We start from the raw sequence: 15,087 nt of genomic DNA, 5'->3' as shown, positions 1-15,087 counted from the left end.
CCCAGATTGGTGTCAGTAGCCACCGGGAGAGTGATTCTGATGCTTGGAGACTCCCAGCCAAGCTGGGAGGGTTTGCAGCCCTAATTGCACCCAAGGGCATGACACTGTGATCCGGCTCAGCGTCCAGCCCGAAGAGAGCTCCGTAAGCCCCAGCATGGGGAAAGGTAGCACTGGCTGAGGTAGGAGCAAAAAGCTGGAGGCAACCTGGTTTAAGGAAGCACCCATGCCATGCCTAATACTGTTTTCTCAATTCTTGACGCTAAATTTGTTAGTCTCAAAACTCTGTTGGATTTTCTTTTGTCCCAGCCTGGCAGGAAAAGCCCAGGAGACTGAGGGGGTGTAGGGAAGCTGCGGAGGAGAGAGCAACTCCCCGACAGCCATCTGGCAAAGGCCTTGGGCTCGCCCTCTCCCTTGCTGGGAGTCAGGAGCGAGTGCTTTGCACAGCCCCTAGCACACCTGGCCCAAACCTCAACCACTTTAATAGGCCAAATTTTTACATGCCGATTTTGCATGAAATCTGGAAACGCAGCCTCTGCACCGCGTATTGGATACATTACATGAGCTAAACTGCATGAGAGTCCTGTCCTAGGGGCATGACCTGTCGGGTGTGGGGGACGTGCTGGTGCCATTGCCACAGGACACAGCTCAGTATTTGCATTTTATTTCAGTTGACAACTACAGCCCAGTAGTTGGAAGCCATTTCCTGGCCTCAGGCTCATGGCCCCTTTATGAACTGCTTGGGCCAGGCCAGTGTCTTACCAGGGTTGCATGGCCTGGCTTTAGGGGAGTTTGTCTTCGCAGCATGTGTGGAGAGGCACTTGGCTTTCTCTGCTGCAGGCCCATGATGACAGGCTGACGTCAGACATGGGAGCCTGCAGTTGGCGATGGCCCCCGCTCTCAGGCCGGTGCTGGTGCTCGGAGGGGCCGTGAGCCTGGAGTTGGCCAGCGCTGTGTATGGAGCATGCAGGTCTGGACTGAGGGCTGCAGGCTGATTCTGCCCTGTCTCTGTCTGTTGTATTCAGTGTTAGGCAAGGCCAGTCAGTCAGAGCGTCACGTGCACTGGCATCGAACTCTCTTACACACAGCACATAACAGGGCCTCTGTACATTATAATTCACCCCAAACTCCTCTTTCTAGCACGTTCTTTCCTTCTGGCCACTGGGCCCGGTAAGGCGTCCTCAGAGGCTGCTTGTGTGCTGGGAGTAAGCTCAGCCAAAGCTGCCAGCACTGGAGGTGAGAGAGTGACTCCGAGCAGCAGGCGCTGGGTTCCTTGCAGCGAGCAGTGGATCCAGGCCCAGCTGGACCTAAGTCAGGTCAAAAGCACCCGGACCACCCCACCCAACCAGCCAGGTTCAAACATGAGACAAGGCCAGCTTGGGGGAACAGCTCAGAGCAGCGCTGCTGCAATAAATTACTTTGCATCAGACTAATAATTTATATGGTGTGTGGGGGGTAAAAGTCCAGGGGCTGGAGAAGCAGCTTGGTTGGCTGAGACTGCAGCCCCACGGTCCCTGGCGCCATGTGCTGGGTATGGCACCCTCAGGCGCTCTTCCATAGACTGCCCTTCTCGCCCTTCTCCGGGGGCAGCTCTTCCGTCAGAAAGAGGTAGGAGCTGATGGCTTCCCGCAGGCCCAGGCTGACAGGGGACTCCCCTTCTGGGGCTGGAGCCTCTGAAAACAGGGCCGAGCTACAGACAGAAGAGAGGGATGCTTAGCACAGTCACGCTATTCACCAGCAGCCTGGCACCCGCCGGACCTGGCCCTGCCCCCCACTCTAGCCAGTGTCAGCATTACTGGCACCAAAGCTAAGCACCAGCACCAGCCTAGAGGCAGACAGGCCCCAGCCTGAGCTGCTGCATCCCTTTGCATCTGGTGGGTCCTTGAAGGCCCCCTCCCTGCTCAGCACCCAGACCTTGGGAACCAGGCACCCTAGAGCCTGCACCCAGATGGGCAAGGAGTGGGCAGGGGGCATTGCAGGTCTCCCCACAGCAGGGCTCCTCCCCAGTGCACAAGGAGGGCTCCACTCCTGCCATCCCAAAGAGCAGTGGAGCCGCTCCAGCCCCTGCACGAGTGAGGGGCAGCACCCTCCGCTGCCAGCAGCTTCCTACCTGTCAAGCTCCTGCCAGTTGAGAGACGATTTCTTGACGACCACAGGCGGGGCCAGGTTCTGGGCTGGGACGCGAACTGCTCCTTGGATGAAGCACGGCTCCTTGAGGAGGCAGCACAACCCGTCCCCGATTTCTGGGGCAGAGAAGCAGGGAGCATCAGCAATGGTGTCCCATTCACCCGCCCCCGGAACATGCACACCCTGCATGCAGCACAGAAACATGCACTGGTGCGTGGCCACGCAGGCTGGCTCCTCTGCTGGGGTGCCAGCTGCACTGACAGGCGCCCTGCTCACACCAAGGGGCAGCTGGAACTGAGTAGAGCAGGCCAGTGAGCACTGCCGTTCAGGGTCACGTAGTGCAGGCTGCTCGTTGCTGGGGGGCTGGAGCACTCTGCTGAGAGATGCTGGGCGGCTAGACCACACCCAGCACCCACAGGCCTGCTTTGCAGACACATTTCTGCAGCCGTGACTCCTGCAAGTCACGTGCACAGTGGGATGGGCTTGGGGTGAGCAGGGAAGAGCATGCAGCCCCCCCAAGTACATTGGGGGCAGCGTAGTCAGATGTGGCCAAGCCTGGCTCTGGGCTGCACACTCCTCACTGGACATGTCATGAGGCAGGCACTGGGAGGGGGCACAGCACGGAGGGGTGATACTAACCCGGGGCCCTTACGCCTGCTCCAAGCAGCACCATCCCTAAAGACAAGGGTCTATTCCTGGATTCATGCACCCCTGCCCCCCACCCCAGAAAATGGGGCTAAGAGCCCAGGCTGGGGAGGAACGGGGGGGGGGGGCTGGGGCTGCCTGCCCAGTCCCTGCACTCTGGCTGTCCCAGGGTGAGCTTGGCGCCCAGAGCTCTTTGGTGAGTCTCCTTTTCTCCCCCACTCCTTCCTCCCACCTCCCCGGTCTTTGGGGCTCTGCAGGCCCAGGGCTGCGCACATTGACCATCCACTTCCCACTGGGGCACAGGCGGTTACCGGAGTAATAGTCCACCAGCTCCTGCAGGCTGGGGAAGGTGAGGCGTGGGGCGATGTAGAGCCAGCCGTTCTCCAGGCGGTTGATGCGATAGTGTTTGACGGAGTCCCAGGAGGAGTGGTTGGTCCGCCTGACTGACAAGGAGTAGCAGCCTGCAAGGGGAGCGATCACGATGCAAAGCCTGGCTCTAGCACACTACCACGGCCGGGGGCACAGCGCTGAGTTGGGGCAGAGGGGTCCTGCCACACCAGCACGTCGGCTTCATTGCAACTGCTCTGGGCCCAAGCCCATGGCACAGGCCCCGGGGGGTTAGGAGCATTGCAGACTATGAGCGGAGCTGAACACTGCACGCTGATTTGGCGAAGGGAACAGACCTATTGGGCACATCGGCCAATTGACAGCAGCAAAATGAGATTTTTCACAAGCTGGGGTCTGACTGGCCAATGTTCTGTGCCACAAGCCAAGCTGATCAGCTGCTGGACAGCCGTGAGGCTGCAGGCCCTTATGCCGGCTGACCCATGGGCAAGTTATATACCCACGTGGTGCCTGGGCACCAGCAATATTCAGAGCCCAGGGGCCCAGCTCCACCAATGTTTGGGGCCAGGTCTCCCCCCCCGGCCCCACCTGCTGCCCCTCCGTGCCTCCCTCGAGTGTCACCCAGCCCCCCCCTTGCTGGCCCCGTGCACGTCCCCGGGCCCCGAAGGGAGCAGAGCGTCCCTGCCTCTTCCGTGCAGCTTGCCTCCCTGCAGCAACTGCTGCCGCAGGGTCCTAGCACCCAGGGGCGGCTCTAGGAATTTGGCCGCCCCAAGCAGGGCGGCATGCCGCAGGAGGCGCGCTGGCGGTAGCCGGTCCCGCAGCTCCGGGGGACCTCTTGCAGATGTGCCTGCGGAGGGTGCGCTGGTCCCGCGGCGGAAGGTCCGCCGGAGCCGCCTGCCGCCCTCCCGGCAAAATGCCACCCCAAGCGCGCGCTTGGCGCGCTGGGGTCTGGAGCCGGCCCTGCTAGCACCCCCCATATCGACTGCCAGGGCAGACTGACTGAGCCTGCAGTTCCCCCTCAGACCTTTCCCTTTTACAGTGGGACCCTCCATCAGCATGCCCCCCCTCCCCGCCCGCAGTCACCACTCCTGCCCCATGCTGGGCAAGGAGGCAGCCCCATCCCCCACCCTCAGTGAGGTTACAGTCAGGGGCAACAGCAGTGGAGGAGGCGCACGCAGCAATCCCCGGCACCCATGGGGGAGGCGAGGGAGATTCCTGGACCTGAGAGGGGCCCTACGAGCACATGCAGTGACAGTGGTGGGGGTGAGTGTGCTGCTGGGGGGGGGCGGGAAGAGGCGTCGGGAAAGGGGGTCCCTACCCCAGAGCTCACTGCTGCTGGCAGGGAAAGGGCTGGGGTGAGTCCTCCTCTCTGGCCCCTATCCTAGAGCAGCCTGCCTGCACCCCAAACTCATCCCCAGCCCAGCCCCACCCCAGAGCCCCCAGCCAGAGCTTTCACCGCCCCCGCACCCTAACCCTCTGCCCTAGCCCTGAGCCCCCTCCTGCATCATGAACCCCTCATCCCCAGCCCCACCCCACAGCCCTCACCCCACCCCTCTGCCATAGCCCTGAGCCCCCTCCCACAGCCCAAACCTCTCATCCTCAGCCCCACCCCAAATCCAGCCCCCACCCCTGCACCCCCAAACTCCCTCCCAGAGCCTGCACCCCCTCCCTCCACACCCCCTCCCATCCCCAAACTCCCTCCCAGCATCTGCACCTTGCACCCCAGACCTCCTCCCAGAGCCTTGGGCAGGTGGGAGGTGGCGTTTTTGGGGGGGTGGAGTTTGGGCAGGGGTGGGTGCTGGGCACCACCAAAATTTCTATAAACCTGCCGCCCATGACCCTCTTGCCCCCACATCAGACAAGGTGAGACACCCTCTTGTCCTTGGAACACCCGCTCCAGAGAGCCAGCTGGCTGCCTGGTTGCAGGCAGCACCCTGGGCTGTGTGCTTATCCCCATCTAGCAGTGCGGGAGGGAGCCCCACCTGCGGGAAGCTCACTGATGCACACTGGCCAGCCCGCTGGCGGGGTCGCTCCCCTGTCCCGGCACGCACACCACAGTTTTCAGTTCCTACGCTGGTAACTGAATGCTGAAGGAAGCTTTCTGCCTGGGGGCAGTGGAGTGGGGGGGAGGGAAGTGTGACACAAACCCAGTGTACTCAGGAAACCGCTGGGCTCGGCAGCCAGCTAAAGCTGCAGGTGCAAGTGATCGGAGATAAGGCAACTGTTCTATACATCGCCGTCATGTGCACCGCAGATGAGGCAGGAGACCTCAGTCAATAACACATCAAACTCAGCCCTTGAAACTGTTGATCGTCTGGCCCCTGAGCCAGCAGGTGCCTGCTTCCTACCGGAAGTGGCCCTGGGGAAGGCAACGGGAATCGTGAGCACAACACACAGCAGCTGGTGTGTGCAGGGGCAGGCTCCCACTTTTAAAGAGCTTGTGCTTCCCTTGGGGACGGCGCATGCTGTGGCCATGCTGGGCCAGCCGGGACCGAACAGCCCGGGCCTGACTCAGCTCTGACCTGTTGGGCTGTCACTCCTCAGCAGCAGCCAGCCCCCGCCTTGGATCGCTAATGGTTGATTTAGCAGGGCTTTTAGGGAAAGGTACAGGTCCAGTTCTGGACCCCAGCCCTGCTCCACTAGCACCGAGGGGGAGCTAACACTTCTAAGAGAGCCCAGGATTTTCAGCAAAATCTTTGCTTGTGCCCTGGGGCCGCTCTAAGTTATGCTGGGGCCATTTCAGCCCCAGCCTGCAGCAGTAGCGCAGAACTGGAAAGGTGCCAACATCACACCTGAGAGCAGGGCTCTGACCTCAGTGGAAACAGGTGTGCTGCTGCTGCTTCGCCTAGCCTGGCAAACAGCCACCACAGTGGGTGAACTTCCCCTCACACCAGCCCTCCCTTTCACACACAGCCCCAAGGAGCAAGCAGCGAAGGCCCACCCCCCAGGCTCTGTGCTCCCCCAGGGTGTGTGGGGGCCAGTTTGGTGGCTCTTTCAACGAGCAGCCTTTTAGCAGCAATTCCAGCAGCAGCTCTCATGCGCTTGGGACCCAAGAGCCCTTTGCCCCATCTCTGTCATTTCCCATGAGCCACCCTCCGGGGAGAGGCCAGGCTGGGCTGGGGGGTGCACAGAAATTCCCTGCTCAGGTGCCAGGCTGTGCCCAACAACAGGTGCCAGCTCAGGCTAGACTCTGTCCTCAGCCACGCTGATGGCAGCAGCCCAGAAATCTCGGTGACCCTGGAGCCCTTCGCCCATCAGGGACAGTCCGGGCATGGCAGGAGGCGCTGTGAGGTGAGCTCTGGGGCTGGGACACTGCCCACATGTGGGGCTGGTAGCCTCGGGTTGGGCAGTGCCCAGGCATCTCGCTGCAAGACTCCTGCTCACTAAGAGGAAGCAGCCCCATGGTTCCTGCCCCTCAGCTCCAGCCCGGCTGGCAGGTAGTGGGTGCTTGGCAGCGGCTCTGTGGAGTCACTTACCTTGCCTGGTCTGGCTCTCTCGGATCAGGAAGGAACCACTGTGGTTGCACGGCAGAAGCAGCAGCTCCTCGGCTTTCTCCCGGCTAACGCCCTCATACAGCCACCTGGCAGCAATGACAGGACACTGAGCACCAGAGGGTGGCAGCAGGCAGCCCCACTCCTGGGCCACCCCAGCGCCCTGCCCCCCAGAACAGGCAGGGCTCAGCCCTCCCCCACTATGGGGACAGCCCTGCCTTGGCAGGGGACAGACTGGGTGGTCCCATTCCTGGCTCCCACGCCAGCCACATGTTCCCTGGGGGTCCAGGCCATTCATTACACTTGGCCCAGGCTGCCTCTGAAACGGCTGCGCTGGCTGGCTAACAGCACACAGCAATACAGTGTGGGCGTGGAGACCGGCAGCGAAAAGCAAGGGGAATGTAGGAAGGCGGATGGGTCAGGCAGCACTGTTACACCTCTCCCACACACAGGAACCCCAAGGTGCCTTCCACGCCCACAAGTGGTCAGGACTCAATGGCACAACAGGAATAACATGGTCTCCAGGAAGCTAACTACCGTGTTCAGCCAAGAACCCAACCCGTCAGGCTGCATCTTCCTGGAGCACTGCCCCCAGCCCTCTGTCAGCACCACACTGAAGGCAGCACAGAGCCCCTGGCACCACGCTGAGGCTTCAGCAACACCAGCACCACATCTTGCAGCACCCAGGGCTGCAAGCTGATCACTGGCCACAGCCGGCCCATATGAGGTGGCAGCAGAAACTCTGCAGCTGCAGGACACAAGCCCAATATTTGGTTTCTCAGGCTCCCACTCAGCCTGCCTTCCAGAGCAGTGTTTGCCCTGGGGGCAGATCCAGGGGAGAGGAGCAGGACCATGGGAACCCTTCAGGAGGTGGGAAAGCGGGGCCGGGGGGGGGGGGGGAGGTCTGCTCAGCTGGCTTTTACTGGCTGTGAACTAACTGCACAATTCTCCAGGGCATTTAGTGTCCTTGCTCCCGATGGGTCATTCTACGGCTCCAGAGCCACTGCCGAGAGGGAGCTCTAGTGACGCTGGATGTTCTAGGCCATGGCCCAGATCTGTGAAGCACCTACATGTTTTGGGCACTACAAAAAAGCAATTATTATAGCGGCCATTCCTCAGTCAGCTGGCATCGCTCCACTTCCCGAATGTCCCTAACCTACCCCAGCATGCCTGGCAACGTGGCTAGTCCAGGATGAAAGCCCAGCACCATGGAGCCAACTGACACATCTGGGCCAATTTGAAATTCACTCCAAGGAACAGCTGAGGGTCTCCCGCATGCTGGCCTGTCAGTGCCACTCTGTGTGGCCAGCGTCTAGCACAGTGGGGCCTGGGCTGTGACTGGGGCTGCCACGGTACAAATCCCAAAGCATATTCTGGAGAATCACTGCAAAGTGGTTGGTTTCGCATCTAGTGGGGCCTGAGTTCTGCATTTCAGCCCCAGCGCTGGGAGGAGCAGGAGACAATAGCTGGGGGGAGGGGAGAGGAAGCTGTGGCTCAGTGGGTGTCACTCAGGGGGGTCTCAGCTGCATGTGAGCTCCCTGCCATCTGGGTAGCAGAGTGTGCCACATGCTCAGCTCTAGGGCTGCCTGCGCTTCACCTAGAGCCCGACCCCCTGACCAGAGAGGCCATGCAGCTTTGTCCTCCGACAGCAGCTGGGTGGCCCCTGCATGCGCCAGCCTCAGTCCCGGGACAGGCCCCCATCTCAGCCCCCCCATGCCCTGAGACCATGTGGACAGCGCCAGCAGAGACGGGAGAGGTGGCCTGGAGCATGGAGACTGCCGCCTTTCCTCCCTAGCTGTGTGTCTGTGAGGCGCCTGGGTGGGGCTCTGGGCCCCCGGCACTGCCAGAGTGCACTGAGCCCGTGGGCACCTACGGCCTGCGGAGCCCCAGGTGACTCACCCAGCCTGCAAACAGCCACCAGTAACGCTACTCTCCTGTGTATTCCCACCACATTTGCTTGCATGGGAGTGTTTGCAGGGGCCGTGCCTTCCTGTGTCTGTGCAGCACCCGGCGCTAGGGGCCCTGACCCCGCACTGCCGTAATACAGCACTAAACAGCAGCACTGATAACGTCAGGCCTGCAGGCTCCTACCTGTGCCACACCTTCGCTACGTGGCTGCTGGGGACCGAACACTCCTTGCCGGTGACTAGTGACACCACGTTCCACCATTCCCCATCCCTGGAAGAGAGAAGAGTTTCCAGGAACGCCAAGGCCCATGGCTGTGCTGTGCTGGTAGTCCCGCAGCTTCTTGCCTGGCTTGGTCCCCCTTCCCCCTGCACGTACAGCCAGCCATCTCGGCCCACTGAGCTCACCAAGGGCCTCTTTGTTGGCGTGTCTGAGTTTCTGGGGGCTCCTGAAATCAAAGCAGTGGGGCTCGATGCCATGGGAGCTTGAAATGTGCCTGCAGGGCACGGTCCCCACAAAGCCCAACACCGTTCTCGTGGGGCACGAGGCTTGCCGGGAGCCAGGAATGGGTCAGCAGAGGCTGCTCCCCTGTGATGTCTCTGCGATCTGGCTCCTGGCGCCCTGCAGAGGCCTGTGTGAGCCCCAGGCCAGAGGCAGGCTCCAACATATGTCCCAGCAGGCAGGATTGCAGGGCATGGGAAATATATGACTAGAGCCTCTCCTAGAGCTCCCCAGGGCCTGGGGAAGCCACAGGCTGCAGCGCTGGCGGCCGTGGCCATGTGTTTAGAGGCCATGTGTCTCAGGGAGGGGATGGGGGCAGAGCCCCGATGTGCCAACCTGGTCCAGCCTGGCACAATACAGTGAGAGCTCGGGCACAGCCTGGTGAGCACCCCAGGGCCGGGGAGGCCTCAGTCTCCTGTCCGGGCCCTGGGGTAGCACTTGGGGCTGAGTCCTGGGCAGCCAGGCTGCTCCCATTTGGGACTTACTCAGACAGGACATTCAGCTGCTCGCCTGGTCGCAGGACGGTCTCTGCCTCCCTCCCTGCGGGGAAAGAGCACAAGGCAACTGCCACGTAGCTGTTCAGACCTGTCGAGAGACCACAGCATCTCAGAGCACAGCACTGCCCTTCCCTGCCCACGGGGGCAGCGCCCGCGGCCTCACGAGAGGGGCAGAGCAGTGCCGGGGTGAGCGGGCCCACGGCTCCCAGCGGGTGCCCAGAGAAGGGATATGTGCAGGAACAGACTTTGTGGTATGCCCTGGTCCGGCAGCAGTACTGACTCTTGTGAGAGGTCATGTTTTCTTTAGAGCCCCAGCTCCCAGAGCTGGGGTGCAGGAGTATCGGGGCTTACAGGAAAAAGTCAGCAGCCAGCCCCAAAATCCAGAAAGCATAGCCCCGAAGCTGAAGAGCGCACCACCCCAAAGCCACAGAGTGCGACCCCCACAAGCTGGACAGCACGACACCCCCAAGCCAGAGAGCGCGACACCCACAACCCGAAGAGCATGGCCCCGAAGCTGAAGAGCGCCCCCCCCAAAGTCACAGAGTGCAACCCCCCCACCCCCCAAGCTGGACAGCACAACCTCAGACGCCACAGAGCGTGACCCCACAAGCCGGAGAGCACAGCCCCAAAGCTGGAGCGCACCCCCTCCCCCAAGCCGGAGAGCACAGCCCCTCCCACCTCAGAAAGTTACAGCCAAAGACACCCCCCACCCAACTATTAGGATTTTTTTTTTAAATTGAAGGATTTTAAGCCAATCTCATGCTTTTTGGGGGCCTGGCGGTGAGATTTGCATGCGAGAGGTCAGCAGCACAGCACTAGCTCCCACTGCAGGAGTCCTGTTTGGATTTACATCCCCCACCCATGCAACCACAGTGTGTGGGGGGGAGGCGGTATCAGCCCCACACTGGGCCCCTTGCATTTGGCACTGTGGGACTTGTCTAGTTGCAGGGGCTATAGATGACCACTGGAGGGCGCTGGGCAGGGGCAGGGTTTCTAGCAGTGCTGGGGGGAAGGGTGGGATGTCTGCTCTGCACTGTACACAGCTTCCCCAGAGGCCTTGGTTCCAGGCCCAGCCAGCCACAGGTCACTTGGGTTTTGCTCACGCCCATGAGTTCATAGAATCATAGAAGATTAGGGTTGGAAGAGTCCTCAGGAGGTCATCTAGTCCAACCCCAGGTTCAAAGCAGGACCAACCCCAACTAAATCATCCCAGCCAGGGCTTTGTCAAGCTGGGCCTTAAGAACCTCTACAGATGGAGATTCCACCACCTCCCTAGGTATCCCATTCCAGTGCTTCACCACCCTCCTAGTAAAATAGTTTTTCCTAATATCCAACCTAGACCTCTCCCACTGCAAGTTGAGACCATTGCTCCTTGTTCTGTCATCTGCCACCACTGAGAACAGCCTAGCTCCATCCTCTTTGGAACCCCCCTTCAGGTAGTTGAAGGCTGCTATCAAATCCCCCCTCACTCTTCTCTTCTGCAGACTACATAAGCCCAGTTCCATCAGCCTCTCCTCATAAGTCATGTGCCCCAACCTCCTAATAATTTTCTTTGCCCTCTGCTGGACTCTCTCCAATTTGTCCACATCCTTTCTGTAGTGGGGGGCCCAAAACTGGATGCAATCATAGGCACCAACTCCGTGGGAGCTCCGGGGCTGGAGCACCCATGGGGAAAAATTAGTGGGTGATCTGCACACACCGGCAGCCAAGCTCCCCGCCACACCTCACCTCCTCCTCCATCTCCTTCCCTGAGCGTGCCACATCCCAGCTCCTCTGCCTACCTCCCAATGCTTGCAGCCGCCAAACAGCTGTAGCAAGCTCTGGGAGGGAGGGGGGAGGAGCGGGAACATGGTGTGCTCAGGGGAGGAGGCAGGGCCAGGGCGGGAATTTGGGGAAGGAATCGAATAGGGGCAGGGAGGGGGCAGAGTTGGGGCAGGGACTTTGGAGAAGGGGTTGGAATGGGGGCTGGGCAGGGGTGGAGTCGGGGCGGGGCCAGGGGCCGCAGGGGGTCGAGCACCCATCGGTGCCATTAGAAGTCGGCGCAATACTCCAGATGTGGCCTCACCAGTGCTGAATAGAGGCGGAATAGAATTGCCTGTTTGGAGCACAGCCTGGATTGCTGGAGCAGGTTGGCTCGGCTGAGGCCAGGCCCGCCAGCCGCTCTCAGACCCCATTAGAAAAGCCAAGAACCAGCCTGTTTTCTTCTGCTCTGCCTGTGGGGCTGGGATGCAGCCACCTGCTGCCATCCCCTGCATAGCTGGGGCTGACTTGCTGCCAGGCTCTGCATGCTCCTGCCTCCCAGCTCTCCTAGGGCACGCCCTGGCTCAGACCGTCCCAGGTCATTGCAGGCCGCAGGGGCCCAGTGCAAACAGGCAGGAGCCGTGTCAGATGCAGCCCTCATTCTGTGCAGGAAGAGGTGCCGGCCTTTCCTGCCAGCCTCACTCCTCCTGGACTGAGCCTGTGCTGGATGCCTCAGAGCTGGGCCAGAGCGGGTGGAGGGACACTGGCAGACTCCCAGCAAAGGACACCCCGAAGTGCACATCAGCTGGGCAGCTGCATGGGGAGGGAGAGGAGCCTTGTGCAAACCAGCCAGGGGAAATGAGCAGATTACTGGTGCCTCAGGGGCCAGCAGCTTTGGCATCTTGCCAGCCCTTCCCCACGCTAAAGGCAAGTGCTCGGTGCCCTGTCCTGCTCCTCCATGCTAGAGAAGCTGGGTCTGGCCATTGGGCAGCCAGACCCCTGCCCCCCTCACTGCTGGAGGACATGGCAGGGTTTCAGGCGGCTTTGAACAGTGATGCTCCACAGGCTGGAACCTGAGCCGCATGTGTCCTGCTGGCAACGGAAGAGGCTGATTCCTAGGGCTCTGCGCTGAGCCAGCAGGACTAGCATGATGACAGGGTAGGCATGGGGCAGAAGGGGGCGCTGCAGTGCCCCATGGGACGGATTCAGGATGGGGTTGTTGTGCACAGGCTGGGAACTCTGAGCCCACATCTCACCGGTGCTCAGGGCTGCAAAGGGGCCATGATTCCTACCTGTCTGCACGGGGGCAGTGGCCTGCATGGCAGCAGCTGGGCTGGGCTGAATGACAAGCTGCTTGCTCCTGCTGGGCAAACTTCCCATCACTTCCGGGCACCAGTGGGGCCTCAGCAAACAGCTCTGACCTTCTGCAGCAGGGAGAGAAAGCTGAAAAACCAAGGGACGGCTAAATGCTTGAACTTGTGGGCTGCTGCCTGCGCTGCTCCCTGTCCACCCCTGGTCTTGTGGGATCCCTGCCCTCCCCCCCCCCCCGCCACAGCAAGGGCCCTCAGTGAGGCTTTCAAATGGCCGACTGGTTCTCAACGTAAGGTCTCAGGCAGAGCCACATCCTGCTAGGGTGGGCCATGCCCTGAGCTATGCACAGCCAGGGCTACATGGCGTGAGAGATGGTGGCCTGCGCATTCACACCCACCCATACAACGCCCCCGCTCATTGGCACGTTAGCCTCGGCCATGTTTATAAAATGGCCCCATTTGGCTGTTATGTGTTGTGCCCCTCTGAGCACAGGCACTGGGGCCAACAGGGCCTGTGGAGCCTTGTTTAGGTGGTTTTCTGTGTCGTTGCTCTCGGTTTAACCTGACCAGCCCCAGCGTGTCACAGGCTGGGTGGGCTTGGGAACACTCCGAGCCCAGAGGTTCCTGCTGCAACACAAAGGGGAACTGGGGGCTTACGGCAGTAGGGCATCGCCCCAGAGTCATGTCAGAGAAGAGTTTGACGTATCTGGACAGGGCCTCCCCCATTAACCGGGTCAGGGCAGCCGGCTGGTGGGGAGAGTGGTACAGAATGGCCAGGGGCTGCACAACACAGCACTGCATTTGCCCCTCCTAATGAGACCCAAGGGAATGGCTCAGGGCAGTGATCACAGGTGCCATGGAGATCTCGTGCCTAAGAGCACTCCAGGGTCCTGCCTGTCTCTGGTCATTGAAGATACCAGAGTAATTCTTACCAGAGAGGGCTGGTGGCCAACTGCCACTGTGGGGGTCTAGGCCCTGTGTAGCTAACTGCCCCCTACTTCCAGCAGCGTCAGCTGGCTATGGCAGGCCACATTGTCCTGTCGCCTAAGTACCAGAACATACACACAGACCCTTGGGACATCTGTTTCCTCTGCTGCCACCCCCACCTCACCTCCAATTCCAAACTGGGCTTGGTGGCATTGCAAGTTTTTTAACAGCTGCTGCACTACACCCCAGAGGTGGCTGCATTTCAGTGGTGGGTGAAATGACCCCAATCTCACAGGGAGGGCTGTGAGCCTTAGTTCATCACTGTTTGTAAAGGGCTTTGAGCCCATGGGCTGAATGGGATGAGCATGTTATCACAGCGTCCCATCGTACAGTCACAGCTCTCCCCCATTTCCTCTGACTCAGCTCCGGGCCCACAGAAAACGGGTTCAGACACAGCTACAGCAACTGAACAGGGCACGTGCTAGCCCTGCTGCCCTGAGGAACAGGACCGGAGCGAGAGCTGACCAGTTGGCAGCTGCACCCTTTCCTTCCTCCCTCATTAGGGTATCTGACAGCAGGCAGGGTATTCAAAGCACCGTCTTCATTATGTGCAGCCCATCTGTTCAGAACAGGCCCCTGGGCCAGAGATCACCAGCCCCCAACACCCCATTTCCCCCGGAGGAAAAACTTGTTCCACTTACTTGACTCTCATCTCAACGAAGACGCTACAGGGCTCCTCAGAGCTTGGCAGATGCTGTGCAGAGTCTGCAGTGTCACCCCTCCTGCTGCGGCAGGCTGCCTAGGGCAGGAGTCACTCCAGTGCTGGGCAAAATCCACCTGCACACAGGGAGGCACTAGGACTCCTCTGAGCCCACTACTGCAGGTTCTCCCAGCTGGTGGCTCCCCTGTGCAGTGCAGAGCCCACCACTGCAGGCTATCCCAGCTGGTGGCTCCCCTGTGCAGTGCAGAGCCCACCACTGCAGGCTCTCCGAACTGCTAGATTATGCTGTTCAGAACCCCCCGGCAGCAGGCCCCTGTCTCTCTCCTAGGTGCTGCTGTCCTCTGGTACTAGAAACTTCTGTGTAGCTTATTGCTGAGTGTGAGGTGTGTGACAGGAGGGAGCTGGCTGGGGCCTCGGAGCCACGACCCGTTCATGTTTCCTGTGACGTGCGCAAGTGCTGGAGAGGAGGCTGGAGCGCTGGTTTCTGTTTCTGCTCAGAGAGCAGCTGCTTGCAGCATCCTGTTTCCATGGGGGCAAGTGTCACTGTGGATGAGGACAGACCCATATCTGCTGGTGCTGGCTGGCAGCCCTGGGGAAGGGTGCAGGGGCAAGACACCCTGTACTCTGGAGCCAGCCTTGAGAACATGGCAAGCTGGTGAATTCCTCCCTGGGACTGGACTCTGGGTTCTCTCTCTCTCTCTCTCTCTCTCACACACACACACACACCTCCTCCCCATACAGGTACAGACACCTGAACCCCTCCCCCTGTACAGGTATGTACACCTGACTCTCCCCCCCCCCCCATGTATAGGCATGTATGGCTGAACCCCTCTCCCCAGTACAGGTACATACACCTGAACCCCCCCATGTATGGCTGAACC

The 15,087-nt window shown here is 60.5% G+C and overlaps 1 protein-coding gene across 4 annotated transcripts; it reads right to left on the bottom strand.

Moving 5' to 3' along the window:
• Positions 1-608: 608 nt before the first annotated feature.
• On the bottom strand, positions 609-14,867 carry SLA2 (Src like adaptor 2). Of its 4 annotated transcripts, none has more exons than XM_044984710.1 (8): positions 14,187-14,867; positions 12,541-12,672; positions 9,497-9,596; positions 8,697-8,783; positions 6,591-6,694; positions 3,081-3,230; positions 2,108-2,240; positions 609-1,687 (listed from the first exon to the last, which is right to left on the bottom strand). In XM_044984710.1, exons 2-8 carry the CDS (start codon positions 12,626-12,628, stop codon positions 1,540-1,542), a joined length of 810 nt encoding a protein of 269 aa, XP_044840645.1. In that variant the 5' UTR covers positions 12,629-12,672; positions 14,187-14,867; the 3' UTR covers positions 609-1,539. The 4 variants fall into 4 exon arrangements, with proteins under 4 accessions (XP_044840645.1, XP_044840644.1, XP_044840643.1 ...); XM_044984709.1 differs by having other exon boundaries at positions 12,541-12,691; positions 14,187-14,866; XM_044984708.1 differs by lacking the exon at positions 14,187-14,867 and having other exon boundaries at positions 8,697-9,551; positions 12,541-12,558.
• Between the last annotated feature and the right edge of the window lie 220 nt (positions 14,868-15,087).

This window comes from Mauremys mutica, chromosome 13 (assembly GCF_020497125.1).
Source record: "Mauremys mutica isolate MM-2020 ecotype Southern chromosome 13, ASM2049712v1, whole genome shotgun sequence".
Classification (NCBI taxonomy): Eukaryota; Metazoa; Chordata; order Testudines; family Geoemydidae; genus Mauremys; species Mauremys mutica.
Note: the sequence above shows the minus strand (reverse complement) of the source record. Positions and strands in the feature narration are given on the sequence as shown.